Genomic DNA, 20,000 nt, shown 5'->3' on the forward strand with positions numbered 1-20,000 from the left:
GAAAAACACGCTTCCCCGGCTCCCATGATTCTAACAGTGAGTATGTGCCATCCGTTGCTGGCATGTTCAGAAATTAAAAAGGAGCCTAATGACATTGCTTATGTTCACGCTGAGCATTAAAAAGGTAACGTCTAAAAGGTTTTATCGTGTTAATAAAACTCAGAGGTGGTCAAGACTTGTGCGTGCACACAGGGACGGCATGTAAAATAGTCACAACGTTATGACTTCATTTTTCATTTTGTGTTTTCAACTCTGCCTCGAAAATCAGAGATGGCTTCTAAAGAGAGAAAGAGACAAAATTATATCAAAGGAGGGGGAAAATTATAAGCTTGACTTATCTTTAATGTCATACATCAAAATGAAAATTCCTGTGATAGGCGGCGTGTGCACAGCAACACAGCGGCTTTTGTCTTTGTGGAACTGAAATGAAAAGTCCCCCAGATATTAATATGTGGACCTCATTTGTTAGCCTGCTAAGTCAGGGACTTATAACAAAAGCTTTGTAAACAAAAGATTAAACTGAATCGAGCTTTAGGAAATGAAAGGAAAACAAGAGTCAAGTAATCACAGATCAGTCTGGGGCTGCTTAGATTGAAATCAGCGCAGGCTACTGGAGCGGAAAATGTTTAATTGAACTATTTCATTACGCGGAAGTTTACGTCCCCCTCGCAGAATCCAAAATATTTGTATCAGAGAAGCCTTTCTCTTCCTCCTCTAGGTTCGCGGCGACGAGACAGAAGACTGGTGGCCGCGGGCCCCCTTCCCTCACCCCTTCGCCCACCTGGGACGGGCCGGGGCGGCCCCCCGCACCTGTCGGCCTCGCCGTGGCTGCGGGGCTCGGGGCGTCTGGAAGCCCCCCTTCCCAGGGCACCTGCTGCCCCCAAACCGGAACCGGCCCGGTGGCGGACCCGCCGCACGCAGGGCGCCACATGCTCTTTTACTAACCTTGGGTAACCTTTCGGGATCACCCGGATGTCTCGGGATCACTTTCTGCAACCTCTGAAAGCCGTAATCTATGGTTGGTTCATTAAGGGCTGTAACAGGACACAGAAATGTAGGTCAGGTTAATTACTTTTATGCCATCCATTACTCGTTTATTGCACGCTTACAAATAAATGTGTGATTCGCCTTCTCTGACGCTCTTGAAGGCAAGCGCCCCCGAACGCCAGCTCTGTCTTAAGGAATGGATTTCCCCCCTTTCTTTCGCACATAAAGGCGATGATTATTTCTAATCTATAATTAGACGGGAAGAGAGTCCAAGGGTTCCTCGACACAGTGTAGAAACGGTGGCGCGGTCAGAAAGTTGCAAGTCTCGGGGCCACGTATAGCAATCCCCACTGTCATGATCACTGCCTGCATCACGCAGTGCCTTCCACACTGGCCAGGGATTTATGGGAAACTGGCAATTATGACATATGTCCAGCCATTGCTAGCTTCAGATTTATCCCTGTGGTCCTTTTCTGTCTAGCATATTGCCTGAGCACAAACTGGGCAGGAGGCGCACTTATTCTTGCAAAGCTTTAATAATCTGTGAATGGCTGACTACAAACTGATGTAGAGCACTATCATTCCACCAGCCTCACGGAATTGCCGGCCACAAATAGTAATTAATCTTTTTATCCCTCAAATTGTAATTTTGACTATGAACTGTGCGCGGCCATAAATCAGCGGTACACGCGCTGTGTGTACAGTGCATGAATCACGGCCGGGACTCCGTCCGACTGCACACTCCGTGTTTAACAAGCTTTATAAGGAGCCATTGGGCTTTATTATGGCTCTGCCTGACTCCAACAAAAACTGAGCCCGGAGGCCCGGGGACGCGAGTTAAGATGAAAATACTTATTAGAGTGCATTACTTCTTGATGTAGATATCGTTTTCCGCGGAGTAACGCCACGGTGCATGGCACGACATAAATCAGGGGGTTTTCTGAGCCTAATAGGACCTGCCGCCATCTATTCATTACGTAGCCGCAATTTGGGCCATCACTCATTAGCACGTAATTTGATGATTAACACCACCCAACTCAGCGGGTCTGCACGGCGCGGGGAACACAAAGGCGCCCGGCTTCGAGGAACGAGGTTACGGGCTGCCTTTGAAAGCGCTCTCCGAAATGACCGGTCACCGTTTTCCTCGAGCGTCGGCACCCACGGTGGGTCTCGCGCACGTACGCTCGATGATACGCCCGTAAGCCGAGGGCCACAATATGATCTGACATCCCCTCATGCATCCCGGAGACAAAGGTCCACGCAGGAATGTGAAGTAAGACATTTTCTTGTTAATAAAGCATTGATCCGACATATTGATTTTACATGACATGGCTTTTGCTGCGATTTTGCCCTCTTTTTTCTTTGCAAATAGTAAAGCTCCTCAGAACGCCTCCGCGTGTGTGACGCGGCCGTCCAACTCTCTGTGATGTAAATTCCGTATGTGTAAAACCACTTCATAATCAAACCATTAATCATCAGAAGCTGTCAGCGTTGACTTGGGGACAATCTGTCATATCTCTGCCTGCCCAGGACGAGGGTGTCCGGCAAAAGTTGTGGTGCGGCCAGCCGGGCGGCTGGGCCTCACCGAGCCACTCGGGCCAGAGAGGATTAGATGAAGTATTACGTTTGCTTGATTAGGGAACAAAAAGGGTGGCCCACTGTGCATTTCTAACGTGTCCGGTGTCTCCTCTCTCCCAGCTAATCACCATGACTGACTTAATGAATCGGCCTGATGAAAGGTGATCAGAAAAGATAGATGGGCGGCCACTATTGATTTCATGCAAATGCCCCTGACAGGTGATGGACGCTTTAATGCAAGCTTTCAGAAGCTTTATGACTTGTAATAACCATACACTCTCATTCTGGGAGAGACATTTTCCAATGTCTCAGTTGAATTGATATTCTCCTTCTAGGACTGAAAATATTTTAACGCGGCATAAATACGAGGGTACCTTTCACCCCCCCCCCCCGCCCACTTCAGCCCAGAGAGCGCTTACGTCCCAAGTGCGCTGCCAACAACGAGCTCGGCACTCCGCCGAGTGTTCGGGAGATGACGTGTAACTGTGCCACGGGAGGTCCCCGCCACGCGGGACGCCACAGAGGGCAGGGGGTGGGGGCCGCCGATGCGGCCCGAGATGCCACCGGGCACCCCGGCTCCTGGAAGCCCAACGAATTCACGTGGAAGCATCAGAAAAGCCTGCCTTCGCCTTTAAACTGCAGGAGAAGGGACACGCGCTCCGGGTGCTGGGGGGGGGGGGGGGGGGGGGGGTACCCAATCTGCCTCGGTGCCCCCAAGGGCAGCGGCCAGCAGCGGGCCCGACCGGCGGCCTTCCGAGGGCTGAGCCGCGCGGAGCCCGTCCCGCGGCGCCTGGCGGGACCTCGCTGGCAAACCTGCCACGGGAGGAGAAAGCACAAGAGCGAAGGCGCGCATCTAATAAATCCTCGGCGCGCCGAGTTTACAAGGCGAGGGCCCAGCCGAGCCAGGGCGAGGCTCTGGCACGTCCAGTCACAGAGCACCGAGCCAGGCCAATCAATACCACTTTCCTGTTTTAGAACTGGGTAATTATGAGGGGGAGAGATTGCCTGACCTTTCACCTGCACTGCATTACTTTGCTGATATTAAGATAAATTGCCTGATTTTGGGTAAACATATGCTGCAATTCAAACTGTCAGCACTGGTTTGCTCAGGGATAATTTGTATTGATCTCCCAGCTTCTTCCCAATTTTGCTTACTGACCTCGCGGATAATTAGAGAAGGAGCCTTGGGTGAGCTCGAGTCGGGGACGAAGAAGAAATATGAAGAAGAATAAAGCAAATTTGTTTTATGTTAATATTTGTAGGGTCCTCCTACCGCCCTCACATCTGTCAGCATCAGGAGAGCCGTAAATTAATGTACTTGGTTCCTGAGCAATTTATTCCAAGGAATTATTTAGCAGCATGCTTAGTCTCCGAACATGTGTCACTGGGTTAAATTAATTTAAACTCTGCCTTAAACACAACAAAAACAAATGTTATTTTCTGCTGAAGGGGAAAAAAACAAGACATTTCTCAAAACACATTATAAGCTTCCAACTTGCCGCGCGGATTCGCACATATCTGCAACCGAGAGGGTGAGTGTCATAATAAGCCGCCCCCCCCCCCCCACCGAAGTAATTAGTGCCCATTATTTGTTCTGAATTCAAATCTTGCTAAGACGGGCCACCGCGTATGAAAGAGATGGGTGTGTGCGCAAAATTATATCATTTAAGATATGTCAGATTATAAGGCTGTTGTATCAAAAGTCATAAAACAAATCTCCCTTGTGAAATATCTCTTTATTAACCGTGCCATAAGATATTAACATTCCTCATTTAGTGGAGGGCCTTTTATCTGTTTCAAATACATTATTCGTCCTTTTAGAGATAAACTGTATTAATATCCATTTGAGTAGGCTACCGCGGCCTAATGCATAGTAATTTTTGTTGGAGAGCTTTTATTTTAGAATAAGAAAATTACACAGCAATAAAACCTGAATGAATCAGAAGCGAGAATAGCCGGGAATCACATTCCATGCCAAATGGGGCGAGCCATCAGGCCGCCTGTGAAAAGCCAGATATCCGGCTATCACATGCAGGCCAGCATCCAGAGCGGGTCATACAAATAGAGGCTGACACGGCCACATAGAGTCAGTGATTCCTCCACACCGGAATAGCCTACAGCTCAGGACGGATACATATTTAAATATATTTGAGTGTACTGGAGTTAATCTCGTTACTTTACATGCATTAAAGTCATAACAGAAGAGGCATTCTAAATATTTAAGTCATGCCCGTGTACTGGGGGATTAATCATCGCGCAATTGATAAAATTTTAACGGTCTGTGATGTCAGTTCAAGTTGGGATTGCCGGAGCTAATGTGGCAGCAGAAAATGGCATCAGGCTCTGAGCTCCAGCTGTGGCCAGCGCAGCTCCCGTCGGCCCTGCTGCAATTAGAAACGTACCAATGGGCAAGCGTCCGTGGAATTTTCTTTCTTGTGACATACATAGTTTTAGTTTTCATTCTGATGGCTTAAGCTTTTTTGTCAGCCAGCCCTGCCCTGAGGTCTGTGTTAATCTCTACGACCCCAAAATGTGTATGATTATTTTATTAGGCTCCGATAGCAAAGTCCATTAAGGTATAAACCCAATTCAGTTAAGCGAGGGGGTGTGTCCGGGACCTCTGGGTTGACCCCCCCCCCCCCCCACACACACACACACACACACACACAATTTCAGACTGGAAAACCTGTATGTTTGGGGCCAGTGAGTGTTTTTCTACAAAGAGCAACTCTCGGGGGGGTGGGCACCGAGCCACCAAACAAACTGTCTGAAGTCCGTCCCCGTTCACCTGACATTTATTAAGCAGCTACTACGTGCCTGGGGCTTGGCCGTGGGAAACCTGCCCCCGAGGGCGCCCGGGAGCAGTGGGTGGCGACCCCTTGGTGGTGGTGAAGCTGCTGCTTGGGGCGGGGTGGCTGCCTGCCCAGGGCGCTGACGTCCCGTCCCCACACCCTGGCCCGGAGGCACCCTGCCTGCTCACAGGGACTGGACTGTGGCGGGAAGGAGGGGGTCTCGGTGACCCAGCTTTGCTGTGACGGCCACCTCCCGCCCACCCCCTGCCAGGGGGACCAGGAGGCCAGCCCAGCCAGCGCAGTGCGCCTAGACTCAAAGCACCCCGGACTGACAGCTCTTACGACCACACTCCTGCCTTTAAAACAGCGGCATTAAACGCACGGGGTGGGGGGTGGGGGGTGGGGGGGGGGGGGGGGGAGTGGCGGGGGAGAACGCCGGCAGGTAGGAAACAAGCCACTTTTCCCATCGCCCCTCTCTGTTGTTTAAACGGGAGCCCGGCGAGCAAAGGAAGACACAAGAAGTTTTAGGTTTGGCACAAATCTTCCTCCTGCCTCTGACAATAAAAACAGGAAGACATTCATTTGCTTCATTCCAGCTGCTGGTTGCAGCCATTATACGGGTTCTAGTTTCATTTCAATAATGATCATCTTCCTGTAACTTCCCAATCATGCATTTGTCATAATGCAGTAATTTTCGAGCTACAAACAGATCCTCATAATGAGGCAGTTTTTCACATTAGCAACATAACTACATAATAAGAACATCTGCAGTTCCTTTTCCGAGGGACAAGAACGCACTTCAATTAAGGCAATGGGGATTGTTAAATAAGATATAGTATATTTTACTAACAGGATACCCAGACCCTGCCCCAACAGACTGCGAGCCTTCAGTGTGCCTGAATGAACACAGGTTGTAATGTGTAAAAATTAAATAAAGTAAAATTAAATTGCTCAATACAAAGACATCCCTCTAGAGGGTGTTAGTGATTTCAGTGACAAAGTGCTATTTGCTGACAAGTAGTTTACACATTAACCAGCTGAATCCAAGGGGGAAAAATGCCAATAGCAATTATATCACCTTGAGGTTATTAAATGTCCCACTGATAAGTAACTAGGTGAACTTGACCAGGTGATAAACACTGCTGTGAGCAAATGATCGCACAGTGAAGAATGTTTCTCTGTCCTGCTGTTTCTCCAGATAGCTTTTCTCTCAAAAATGACTGTATAAAAAGTTGCATTAAAAACGTGTGGCCGCGGAGGACCAAACCAGAGCTCAGCGCCCCCCACCCCGCACCTCAGCGCCCCCAGGTGCCGCCACCACTCCACGTCGAGACCGTCGCGCGAGGTCTGCAGACGCCTGTTTCCTCTCCCCTTTTTGGGCTTGAAAATGATGCCAGCTCGTCTACTTCATCATCAACCGTCTCCTCCAAGCGCATTTCATCTATAAGAAATTCAGATGCTCGGGAAATTAAAATTTCAAAGATCTGCTGCAAAAAAAAATCAATGGGGCGAGATCAATGCTCATAGAAATTTCATGAACTTTGAACTGATCCGGGATGATGATGAGAGAGGCCTGGAGTTTCAGGCGGCTGACGGCTCCGCGTGCGGATGAAAAGCGGCCCGCGCGGCAGAGAGGAGGGCCACGGTTTAGATGAGTTTTCGCTTTCATATTTTGTCCGACAAAAAAATTAATTTTTAGTCTATTTCAGTAACAAGCAAAAATAGAGAAAAAAAAAAAAAAAGCCTGCCTTCCCGACAGGACGTGTGAGACCCCCACTTCTTAAGAGCACCTAATGCTTTGCACATTAACGCGGCCACGAAATGAAATCGGTTCCCTTTGCAGCCGATTGCAGGTGCAAATTAATATTGTAAAATGAAGATCAATACACGGACAGGGCCAAATCAATACTGGCTAAATTATTGCTGCATTTTCCTCCTCATTCAAGATGAGTTGTGTTTTCCTCTCAAAGTCAATACTTTGCAGCTTTTCTCATTAATTTCTCAATAAATTTGGCAATGAATTTCAATCACAGAACTCGGCAGGGTGAGCCAGGCACCGTGGCGTGCACGGAAACACAAAGGCCACGGCGGTTCTGCGTCACGCACCAGAGGCGTGGGCCCCAGGAGCCCCCACCCGGCCCGGCCCCCCGGGTGGGCACCTACGGGAAGGCCTCGGGTCACCCTTTTGCGGACGCCGAGCGGCTGACCCCAGGCTGCCCTCACCCAACTGACCTGGCCCTTCCCCCCCCCCCCCCGCCATGGGTCCCCGCCACCAGCAGGGGGATCAACCCCACCCCGGCCCGCCTCTGGTCCACGTGTGGCCGCCGCCACGGAAGCCCCTCCGACCCGCCAGCCGAAGGGTATTTTCCGAAAGCAAGACTTCCGAGGATGGGAAAAATGCCACGCTTGACTTCTAATTGGAAGTCAGGTGCCTCCCCGTTCGTATGGGGAATATTGTTCTGGTATTCACACACGCAGCCCAGCCCGGCCTGTGCACAGGGACCCGCTTCCATTCACCACCGCCTGGCAGCGGATGACAGCATTGTGATGTGACACCAAATGCAGAAAAGGGGACAGCTCATCTTCCTTGTTACCAAAATAATACCCTTGCTGACAACTACTGGATTGCATTCAAACAATTCTGTTTACATACCTCAAAGAATACACTGGATTACAGCTTTCACAGCATGGCGAAACTACACCTGCCGAGCCCGGCCCGGCAGCTAAGGAAAACTAAGGCACCTGCGTATCAGCCGCCCTCACTTCCTGGACGGCTCCGTCTCCAGGGACGGGGAGCCCGGAGACAGACTCCCCACGGTGGCGGCTCCGGGGTGGGCGAGGGGCCCTGGCCGTCCCGCAACCCCCGCGCCCCCCCACCAAGGCTGTCCCGACAGACGTGAGCTCCCTCTACGTATAAAGAGCCTCCAAACAAGAGGAGAGGCCGGCCACTGAAACCGCGCTCTGTGCACGAGAGGTCTCGCGCTAGCCGTCATCCTTTCCCCGAGAAAGAAAAGTCAAGTGTCCTGGTGCTGCTAAACCTCTTAGAGATGGTCTTTCAAGGAAAGGTCTTAAAACCCAAACAGGCAACATAACGCTCTGTGGAGAACCATCCCGGCAATGGATTTGCACACTCTAAACCAGCGTAAAATCTCTGTTCAGACAGAAGCTGAAGAATGAGCTCTGAAAGTAATACCCGCCCCCCCAACTCCCAAGGCTGGGGGTGTTCCTGCTGCGGAAAGACCCCCGCCCCCGTGCCGCCGAAGCCAGCCAGCCCCCCGCCCCACCCCCACCGCAGGCCCACACTCCCAGCCGTCCACTCACTCGCTCGGGGCCCGTCCTCCTCCCCGAGGGTGGGGCCGCCACCCTGTGTCATGGCACCTAACCTGCCCCACGCGAGGTGCACGGCAGCAGGAGGGGTCGCCACATTTTTGACGGGGGGGGGGGGGGGGGGGGGGGGAGGCCAAGGTGAATGTGACACCATCCTCCGTCCACACAAACGTTTAGGTGAATGTGACACTGTCCCGTGTCCACCCCAAGGTTTCAGCACCTGTGATTACCCACGTGTCTGTGAGCTGGTGAACTGCACGGTACTCAGCCTTGCAGAGGAACGAAGATCTGACGTGGGCTACCGTGCGGCCGACGTGCCACCGAGTGAAAGACGCCAGTCACAGAGGGCCGCGTGCTGCGTGATTCCATTTACGTGAAACGTCAGGAGAGGGCAAGTGCACAGGAGGGGAGCTGGGGGCTCAGGGGGAGGCAAGGGACAGGAACGGGGAACGCCCAGGGACCGCTCACGGGTACAGCGCTCCTTTCCGTGCAGTGAAAGTGTTCTTGAATGAACAACGCTTGCACAACTCTGTCCACAGACTAAAACCTACGAAGTATATGCTTTGGGTGAATTTTATGCCACGTGAATTCCATCTGCATAAAAAACTAGATTTCAAGTGAAGGTAGCATCTCTAATCTGGATTAGACTCTACACACCAGCTCTCCCTCCACCGAGGAAAACGCTCTTCCTGGTCGTTCCTGGTCGGAACGTCGTCTCGTGATAAGGGCGCTGCCAGCACTTCTGTAAAGAAGAGAGGTCTACCCAGGGGTGAAGGAGGCCGACCCCGGCTTTGGGGAAGGGGGGTTCACAGGGAAGGCCTCCCATTTACGGAGCGTAACGGCTTCCCAACGTCACTGCCCTTTGCAGTCTCCACTCAGGCGGCCCCCACTCCTGGTTTTCAAGCTGGGTGAGGAACAGGAATGTTCTAAGGCAGAGCCCTCGAGGCCATCACCAAGATTAACGTAAATGCTAGGATCCCCAACCACAGTCCTTGCACACAGGACTCTGAGTTACGTGCTCACGTAAAACGGTTTTGCTTCCATACAAGGTGTCCTGAAATCCCACGGCATACTGGGATCGGAAGGCCCCTGTGGCCTCACGGGACCTCCCCGCCACCCCGCAGCCCTGCCTCTCACCCAGACTGGCTCAGAGTTCACGCTCGGTCCACACTCTTCTCCCTGCCTGGAAACTCCCCACCCCTGCTGCCCACGTCCAGGGCGGCCTCCCCAGCCACCCTGCACCACCTCCCTCCTAGGAGACCCCCGGTGCCTCGGCTGTCCCTTCCTCACAGAACTTAGCAACTTTTAGCACTGTTTTATTCACTTCTTTTCCATATCCTGTTCCGTTCCCATAAGACTGTGAGTCAGCAAGAGTATAAACGGGGCTCATGCATCAGACATCGGCCGGGTGCAGCCCAGAACCCGGCATCACAGCTCCTTCCTCTGCCGAGGAACCCACCGTCGAGGGCTGCCTCACCCCGAGCACCGGTGAGACCCAGACCCCTCCTTCTCCGAATCGCCTGCAGGGCCCCGCTGAGTACCTGGTGCGGGTGGGCATCGGGCAAACCCTGAGTGTTTTCCAACACCAGGCTAAATTCCAAATCGCGTGGACAGGGAGCTTCACTATCGCGTCCTTCCACACCCTGCTCGTCTTTAACGTCGTTCCTGGTAATCGTGTGTTCCAAGGGCAGAGGACAGGTGCCGTGAGCCTCTGCAGAACTCTGGGCCGTGAGGGGCGGGGGCGCGTGAGGGGCGGGGGCGCATGGGTGACGGGGGTGCAGGGCCCCAAGCACCCCAGCTGTTCTCCACGGCACCCTGACGAAGCTCCAGCGACCTGGGGCGCTGTCGTGGGGGCTGTGACAGTAGAATGTCAGCATGAGCCCCCCCCCCCACCCCGGCAGGGAGCCGTGGGACACTGCACCGCCACACCTCGTTTTCGTGGTATTTAAACAAGTCAACTCTGAAACGACCTCTGAATTTACAGGCTTTAGCCCGGGAACGTGCTGTCGTCCAATGCCAGGTATGTGGTAAAGCCACGTCACGTAGCTCCTGCACCCACAAAACCGCTGTAGTGGCTGCAATCCCTTGACCTGGGGCTTGTCCACCAGCCCAGCACCGAGGGGCCTAAAACTTTACATGGGATGTTTCTGTACCGGGGAGGGTTCGTTAGGAAAAGCACCAGTTGGTCTCCAACACCAGGGATGGACTGACTTTTTGTGGGAAAGCCTGTGGCTGCCTGCCAGTGCCGGGCACCCAGATCCACAAGACTGGAGAGGGGTCTGACCCTGCAGGCCCCCAGCCCCCCACCCTCCATCCAGTGTCCCTGAGGCTGCGATGAGGAGGGCGGAGGGGCATCGGGCAAGGGCCTTCTCCTCGGAGAATAAGGCGTGACAAGACAGAGAAGGAATCTGGCAGAATCCCCCACATCTGGCCACCTCGGGGTCCTGACCTAGGTCCTCAAGGGTCATCCGATGCTCAGAGCAGGAGAGGACCCCGGCCCTGGGACCCACGCTCGGCAGCAGGGTTTCCATGAGTGGGAGAGGTGAGGCAGGCCCGCCGCACGAGGGCAGGGAAGGGGGAGTCTGCACAGGAGGAGGGACAGACAGACCCACCGCCAGGCTGCACCTTAAAGAAACTCCCTCTAAAGATGATTTACACCAATGCTTAGCACAATCTGCAGCGGCCAATTGTCTCCACGGGAGTTTCTGTATTTAAAGTTTAACACGGTCTGTAATGAGCCTTCCAGAGCATACGTGCAACACCACATACACTCAGGTCCCTGGTGGGGCCAACTTACTCCGTATGCTCGTTAAGAGTATTTGAAACTTCTATTTTTTTGCGGGGGGGGGGGGGGGGCGCAGCAAATCGTCCGCGTCACTAATAGCTTTCCATTTGTTCTTCTTTTATTGAAAAACCATTCTAAGAAAAAGAATCACTCATTTTGCATTTTCTACAATGAATCAGAAAGGCCCAACTGATCTGAATGATCATTTCTTACAAGTACTTTTTCTCAGGCTGAGCTTTTGGGATCCAAGTCACCACGGAACAAGTGTGTACGGACAGGTGTGCAGACCTTCCCCGAACAAAGCCCAGGCCGCCCCGGAGCTCGCAGGGGCGTCCCCGTCCCAGCCTGTGCGGCATGCCACAGTGGACCGCACTTGCTGTCCACGTCGAGCCTGGGCCCTGCACCATGCCCCGCGTCCAGCCAAACGGACCCGGCGGGAGGAGGCCGTGGCATCCCTGCCGGGGCTCGGCGACACGTAGTCCTGGCTTCTGTTCTCCCAGGATCACAGACACACCTGACCTAGTCCCCTTCTTTAGCGCTGAAAGCACCACACGCTTCCGTCTAAGGTTCTCCATCGAAAGGTTGTTCCGACGCCTCCCTTGGTCTCCATCGCCGGACTCGTAGATTTTCGCCAGGGTGAGTTGCGGGATTTTATTTGCACATTTGTTACCTCTGCTTTGCTGTGCGCTTCAGCTGACTGTATTTCACGTTGTGCTTTCGAATGGGGGGTTCACCCGTTCCCCACCCCCGTGCCCTTTCCAAGCTGTTCTCGGAAATGCGCGAGGCATCCGTGCCAACCAGAGGCTCGGAACAGACCCCCCGCACGTGAGCCCATCCCCTTCCATGACTCTCCCCGTGGCCCCCCGGGCGCGCAGGGAAGCCAGGGAGCCTGCCCGTGCCGGGGACTCAGCGGGCAGAGGGCCAGGCCCCCTCCTCCGCCCATCCACGTCTCGACGACCACTGAGTGAAACCCGGATGACCCTTTTGTCCTTTGGGGAAGATAAATGGCTGTGTCCTCTCGGCTACATTTTGTCAGGTTTGGTGCCGGAGAGTCAATACCTTCACCTTGACATGGAAACTTCGTGATTTATCAGTTGGTTTCTCCTCCTGGGTTAGCGCGGCCCCGGGAAGCGCGGCCAATCAGGGCGCAGGGAGCGGACTTTGGTCACAGCCACTTGGAAAACAACCACAGCCCCTCTGATGACAGACAAATGTGTCTTGTTAGCAACTGCCCAAAAGCGCTTGACTTGTACTAATAACAAAAAGGCCATGCTGGTCACCGTGGGTCCAAAGACGAAGCACCCTGTCACCAGCCTGGTTGGGAAATTAGCAAATAATGTTCTTTTCCTTGATAAATGGGTGACAGCTCCCTCTCACCAATCATTTTTAACATTTTGATGCATGCCTACGATCCCACTGGAGGAGCAGAAAAGTTTACTGGCCCTCAATTTTCAGATGATGAATGGAAGTCTCTAAATGTGCGATTTCTGTATGAGGTATAGTTCATTTTAAGCAATTCTAGTAAATGGGTGTCACTGATTAGGACAAATAGTCTACTTGTGCAATAGCACAAGCGGTGTGTCTCATTCTCTGGGCCTCCTTCGAGACAGGAGGCAAGGGGACAGCAGTGACCCCGGGAGCCCTCCCAGCGCCAGGCCTGAGACGGGCATGTTGTGGATGTCCACACCGCCAGGGCCCAGGCAGCATGCCGGCAGGTTCACTGATGTCCACCTGGCCTCATGCTGAACCGCACAGTGCAGAGGGCACCAGGTGGGTGCCCTCCCTTCCCCCCGGGCCCCGAGGAGTCCTGCCAATGACCCCAAAGACGACCAGCCAGCCCCAGGCACACACCGTCCCAGTCAGAGGGCAAAACTCTGCCCTCTAGGGGCGCCTGGGGGGGGCTCAGTCGGCCGAGCGTCCAGCTTCAGCTCAGGTCATGATCTCGCGGTTTGTGAGTTCGAGCCCCGCCTGTCGGGCTCTGTGCCGGCAGCCCGGAGCCTGGAGCCTGCTTCGGATTCTGTGTCTCCCTCTCTGCCCGTCCCCCACTCACACTCTGTCTCTGTCTCTCTCAGAAATAAACATTAAAAAGAAATCCGCCCTCTACCGCCAGCATGCAAACAAATGACAAGAGCCCGGGCTCTTGAGCCCAGCTGCGTTGGGACAAGAAATGGCGGTGGGTGCAGGAGCTGTGCGCGAGGCAGACAGCTGTCCCGGCCCTCCGACTCCGGACAGGCCCGGACACGGCCTGAGCTGAAAACACAGGCCCCACATCACAAACCTCACAGAAAAGCCAAGGCGTCTACCTGCCAGGGACCCTCCGACCGCCGGGTAGGAGCCGTGAACCCCGTCGTGGCCAACAGAGAGGAGCAGACAGGGAACAGCCAAGAGCCACGGGGCCTCACTGGCCACAGCAGACGGTTCCATGGCTGGAAGCTTCCCCAAACTCCAGGGCCCGTAATTACAATATTTGTTTCTCCACCAGGTCCACACATGTGGTTAAATATTTGTCATTGAAATAATCAGGTGGCTTCCATTGATGAGAAGCCATCAGCATCCAGTTTAGCACAGTGAAAACAGTATGATGGGGGAGGGGGGGACCTAGGAATCATTTGTGCTGTGGGTACAAGTAATCTGTCTGAAGAGCGCCGGCCGGGGGGACGGCTGGTTGGGGCTGCCTGTGGTCGAAGGGCACTATTGACTCTACAGCGTGTCACCGTGCTGTTGACAGAATCACATCTGAATGCACACAAAAGATCTTTAAACCACTTCAGAAACATGAGTGCCTTTCAAGGGGTGACAGGAGGTGGGGGGTAAACGGTGGAAGTCTGCCGGAGGCCACAGAAGGCCCTGGGCGCAGAAACAGTCACCCCATAGGGCCAGGACAACACCTGAGGACAGGGCGGTCCCCGCCTTGACACGTCCCCCGATTAAGGCACAATCTGACTTCAAACAAACGACAACATAAATACTGTATCGGAAAGAACACAAACTGTTAGCAATTACTGGCGAGTAATGATTTCACAAGCCGGAAACTGAATGCACATCTTTGTGCAGAAAATAATCGTTTTCATGTCCCCGCCAAGTAAACGCACTGCAGACCTGAGCCTGGCCCACGCGTGCAGCGCTCCAGCTCCCGCCGCGGCCACTCTGGACATGCCGTTAACTGCCAGGACCTTGATCCGTAACTGGCTTTGGCCTGTGGCACACAATATGTCGTCTCCCGGTAATTTGTGATAATTTCTGTAATTGAGCAAAAGAAATCTCTAAAATGAAGGTGGGTCAGCCAAGCATTCAGGCACAGGACATCAACCCTAAGAGCCCCCCCACCCCCACCCCGGGACACCCGCGGGACGACGCTTGAAGGGGAGCCACGACGGACCAGCTTCGGTGTGTCTGTGCCCCAGGAAACAGTTTCGCCACGTGGACGCTTCGCGGCAACAGCGACAGTCACATTCGTGCAAGAACGCCTCACACGCGGAAACGTGTCTGTGAAACGAGTTTTCGTTCTAACGTAATTTCAATTAGAAGCGTACAAATCCCAATTTGTCTCAATCAAGTAACACGGCAATGCCTACATCCTAATTGAAAAATAATTTCTTACTGCTCTTAACAACTCGATGTGTTTCTCCTGGCGAAGTTATGAATGTGAAACCGTTTGGTCTGCCCATACCAGGAGTTTCTCAGGTAGGCTACCCTAGGACTAGTTTAATTACTATTAAACAAGCAAATGACACGCTATCAGACAAATATTAAAACAAGCATTGCGCTCAGTTATTAATTTGCACGATTCACTTTTAAATGCAGCAAATATCTCATTAATTTAATTTTAGGTGCCTACCCGTTTATATTGCATTTTACAGTCTAAAAGGCAATTTACTATTAACTGGCAATTACATACAGAGTGATTGTTAATTCTGCTCCTAAGTGCTAGCCGCTTGAAAATTGTTCTCTCTCTCTCATTTTTGACCTTCTTACAACAGGGGTGAGACGCACTGGGAATACAAAGGACCTGTGTGGAGGAGCCGGACAGGTCACTTGTGACTCCTTCTTTTAATTCACCATGCTAATCAACTGAACTGCCACTACCTCCCAAGGTAATTCGGCCTTGATAGCGGTTCAAAGCAGCAGGCCAGAGGGCCCGGAAGGACGGACGGATGGACGGGCCTGAGGCGGGGGCAGCAGAGAGCACCCACACCCACTCCGGGTTGACTGATCGGGTCTGGTTCTGAAAAAATCTGGTGTTTCTCAGATCACTGTAAACAGATCATTTAGGCCTTTTGCGTCTGGCGGGCGGGGCCCCTCCTCCTCGGGCAGGTTCATTATCCCCGGGGCCTGGCTGCCTCGGCCGGGAAGGTTCACCGTGAGGGTGTCCCGGCAGCCTCCGGGACTGATAGGAGCCAGATGCCCAGGGGACGGCGCCCTCCCTGCAGGGGCTGCGCGCCCGTGTCCCGACGTCCAGAAGGGCTGGCTCGATTTTCAGGGGGGAAAGTGCAATTCCCAGTGATTACTTCATTGTCCCCATCAATTTCAGGGCAATGCAAATCAGACAGAAGCTTCCAGGTCAGACAGGTTATGACCCCACCTTTCCTCTGCTCCCTGAGAGTGTAACGGGGCCCCGTATCCCTTACACAGCGTTTGAAATGTATATTCCCGTTAATGATTGAGGCTGGGGGTGGGGGGGGGGGGCAATAGATTAGCCTCCCGCTCGGAAAGCCTGAGCTCACTGAATGGCCTCATTGAAACGCCCATTTGTGGGAGAACTCTGCATGGGCAGAGGGGACCCTGAACCCGTGGCCCTAGAAGCCCAGTCAGCGTGGGGGTGGGGGACACGACGTCCACCCCGCAGAAATGGAAGACGGCACCAGGGACAGCGGGTGGCAGCCGGCACTCTTGGGGGATAACCCTGGAGCAGCCCAGACCCGGGAGAGGAAGCCAAGGAAGGTCTTGTGCACCGAGAGCCACCCCGGCACCCAGCCAGCCCCCCGACCCGGGCAATACTGCCCCTAGGGGCCCTGCACACGTGACCCCTGCTGGCCAGTGACAGGCGGCCCCACCCCCACACAGTTTCTCATTTTCCTGTGCTGGTCTCCAAAGCTCAGCCCGGCCCCTCCTGCAGCCAGAGAGCAGAACCGGACCTTTCTGCCATCACGTCCTTCTCACAACGCCACTGACCCGCCCCCCCCCCCCCCCCCCCCCCCCCCCCACCCCACCCAATCCTGCAGATGCGAAGGTCTGATCTATGACAGCAGCCCCTGAAGGCACCGCTGAGGCCTCGAACCAGGATGACGGGCAGAATAACTGCTGTGGGAGAGCCCGTCCTCCGTGTCTGTGCAGATGGGCAGGTCGGGCTGGCCGCATTCAGACACGCTCACGGCAGGGCCTTCCACCAGCCAGGACGCCCATGTCACGTGGCAGACGCGTGAGCCCACACACAACACGGCTGTGAGGAGACAGGAAATGTCTCCTCCTTGGACGAGCCGAGGCCCCTGACGGCGGTCACCCTAACCATCCACAGAAGGTGCCGCCTGTGAGAGCCCACCTGGGGCAGACGTGGCCCCTAAGTTCTCCCTGACCTACACAAAACCCACGGGGGCAGGCCGGCGAGAGAATGGGACTCAGAGGGGTCAGGAGGCACCGGGCCCAGGACCTCCGGCCAACACCAGGCAGAGGGGAGCTTGCACAGCGTCAAGTTCACAGGCCAGAGACGTGCGGCGCCCGTGAGCTGTGAACACGGAGGGGCACAGAGGCCCCACTGGGTACAGGACGGAACTCTGGCCACACCGCCCAGGGACCTGGCACCTGGCTGGACCCACCACCCAGCACTCGTCGGAGACGCGTGGACACTCCCAAGATGCCCCACGTTGCATAACCCCATTTTGCATGAGACACACGGGGGGCCTCACAGACTCGAGGAGCTGACCCTCTCAGCGTCTGGATCTTCCCAGGGAGCCGAAAGCGCCCAGACCCCAGCAGAGGGCCCAGGATGCGCACCCACAGCTTTTCGCTACGTCCACTTCCCCCTTGTTCCTTGGCAGTTCTGGGCTCCTGGGAGCGTGTGCTGGTCCCATAGGAGGAACAGCTCTTAGCGTGGACACCTCCTCTCCCACCTTGACCGTGTGGCAGGGCACTGGGACAGACAACAGAGGAGGAAACGCCCCCCGATCGAGGACCCCAGGTATCGCTGGCGGCCAAGCTGTTAAGGGTCTGGACGCCTCTGGGGACGACAGTCATGGCTCTGAGAGGACCCAAGTCAGGCCCACCCCTGAGGTGATGTCGGGCCTATGGCAAGCGGTGCTGGAAGAATCTTCAGTTTTCGTCCCACACCCATTCAACCCTTCCTACAAGGGGGAGTGCGTGAGTAAGCTCTCCTTCCTCTTCACACCCCTACGCGGACAGCGTCCCTCCACCCACCCCCCGCCTGGTGGACAGAGAGGCCCACATCCCAGAGGAAGGGAGGCCACACCCGCTCTGGGGCATCCTGCAGCCAGTGACGGCGTGTTGTCAAGCCCGCGCCCAGCCCAGGCTCCCGGCACGGACCCCCCAGCCCCCTCACCACGCCACCACGTCAAGGCCACGGTAGGAATAGAACAAGCGCCCATCCCTGCCGCCTCACGGGGTTTCGGCAGGTGCTGCCCAGCGGTACAAACCCTTCTCAAACGTTACAACTTTTGCAGTTGGCTAGGAGGCCATCAAAACGCAAAGACACCTTGAGTTTATTTATGGCGTTTGTCAAGAGCAACCTCGGACACACGGTGTTAACTGAGCACCTGTGTGGGCAGAGCGTCGTATAAAACAACTCCGCGTAATCTCAGGGGCGACCCTGTCTGGTGACACAAGTTTGAGACCCTCCCAGAAAGAGGATCACAGCATAGGGCCTGGAGCAGACACCTGGCTTACCCCTGTTTACGGCGTGTGCGGCCTCGGGCACGTGACACGTGTGTAATCTCGGAGTCCCAACTTGTGCAAGTGAGCAGCAACGTCACCAGCAGCCACGCGGAGTGACGGCGCGGGCACACGGGTAGCCGCCCGATGCGGGCTGGAAGTGACTTGTCGCTGACGAGGCCACCACTTTGCTTTATGGGCCGGAAGGGCAAGGTGCACGGATGTGGGGAGGGGCCCGGACCACACAGCCCGAGGGGGCTGCACCCGTCCACAGCTTTGCCAACTCAGACGAGGATGCGGAAACCGTGCGCCCGACTGGACCAGCCCTTGGGCCCGGGGGACTTCGCCTGTGCTCACGGGGGACCCGCCTGTGCAGGCCCAAGGGGCCCTCTCCCAGCCTGTCATGGGGAGGAGACATCCGAAGTCGGAAACGTGAACTCACCGGTGTAGACAAACCGCCCAGGAGCACCTTTACAGAACTGCTTGGATTTGTAGGACAGGGTCACTTCAACGACTCCAGGAATGTGCCGCGGTGGGGTCTGCACACGGATGGCATGGGGGGTGATGAGCTACAAGAACCACACAGTGAACAGGCTTTCAGAGGCGCTGGCCGGGTGGGCGGAATTACCAAAACGAGCACAAATTGGACCATCGTCCCAGAATGTCCCGGAATGTCCCGGAATGTCCCGGCATGCTCTCTCCTCGCTGTCACCCAGACACTGGGGATCTGCCGTGTTCTTTAAGAAAAATATCTGCAAACGATCCCGGGTTTTACTTTGCAGGAAAGGCCACAGGGCATCATTCATATGAAAATTGCCACCATATGTCTCCCTAAACCCGCTTCTGGTAATTCTAGCACTAATTGTTGCAGGGCGCTGAGGGGCCTCCTACGGCAGGTTTGAAACCCCAGGGTTGGGGGGCTCCGCGCCCACCCACCGGAGGAGCCCCTGCCACAGGCGAGCCGTTTGGGACAGGGTGCCCGGGGTCAGCGCCCCACGGACAGCTCGCCAGGCCACTCAGGGGAGAGGCTCCCAGGCTTACCTCGCTCCACACCAACATGGTTCCGAACACGACTTGCAGGCCGTCGAAGAAATTGTCTCCGATTATGATCACGGTGGCTCCCCCCGTGGTCCAGCCTTCACTGGGGCTGATGGCCTTGATGCACGGAGTGGCTGCTCGCACAAGACAGAGAACGCACACCTTAGAGCCCCGGCCCCCGATTCCGGCCACTCTGCCCGCCATGTGTGGGGCGTGCGGCGCAGCGGGACGAGAGGAGGGCTGTTCCTTCAGGCGGCACGCAAAGGGCAATCGTACGTCAGCATGTTGATGTGTTTAAAGCAAACTATTAAATGTTTTATAAAGCAAAGGCCAAGCCACAGAATGCTGGTGAGCAAGGAAAAAAAGCTGGCTTGATATAGCAAATTATGTGTCAGGGCAAATATGACTATTACAAATGATTAAGCATGGTGCACATGTAGCACGTCGATTTATCTGCTTTGCTGTACAGATCTGAGCAGAGTCAATCAAAAGGTTGTTGAGGGGGGTAGGAGAGTAAATGCCTTGCATTTCGATTCCTCATAAGCAGCTAATTGGGTTGGGTTGTTTCATCCGCGAACTTTGCCTTTTGGTTCAAAACTTCATTTTCCTCT

The 20,000-nt window shown here is 54.6% G+C and overlaps 1 protein-coding gene across 1 annotated transcript in view; it reads right to left on the reverse strand.

Annotated features, from left to right (window-relative positions):
* LOC125933175 (transcription factor COE3-like) overlaps nucleotides 1-19,654 on the reverse strand; it is a 26,395-nt gene extending 6,741 nt beyond the window's left edge. The window contains exons 1-3 of the mRNA XM_049646031.1: nucleotides 19,393-19,654; nucleotides 18,794-18,920; nucleotides 946-1,034 (exon numbers count right to left, since the gene is read on the reverse strand). Coding sequence (XP_049501988.1) covers nucleotides 946-1,034; nucleotides 18,794-18,920; nucleotides 19,393-19,593 — 417 coding nt within the window. The 5' untranslated portion in view covers nucleotides 19,594-19,654. The remainder of the gene's footprint in view (nucleotides 1-945; nucleotides 1,035-18,793; nucleotides 18,921-19,392) is intronic.
* Between the last annotated feature and the right edge of the window lie 346 nt (nucleotides 19,655-20,000).

The sequence above is a fragment of the Panthera uncia genome, chromosome D2, assembly GCF_023721935.1.
Source record: "Panthera uncia isolate 11264 chromosome D2, Puncia_PCG_1.0, whole genome shotgun sequence".
Taxonomy (NCBI): domain Eukaryota; kingdom Metazoa; phylum Chordata; class Mammalia; order Carnivora; family Felidae; genus Panthera; species Panthera uncia.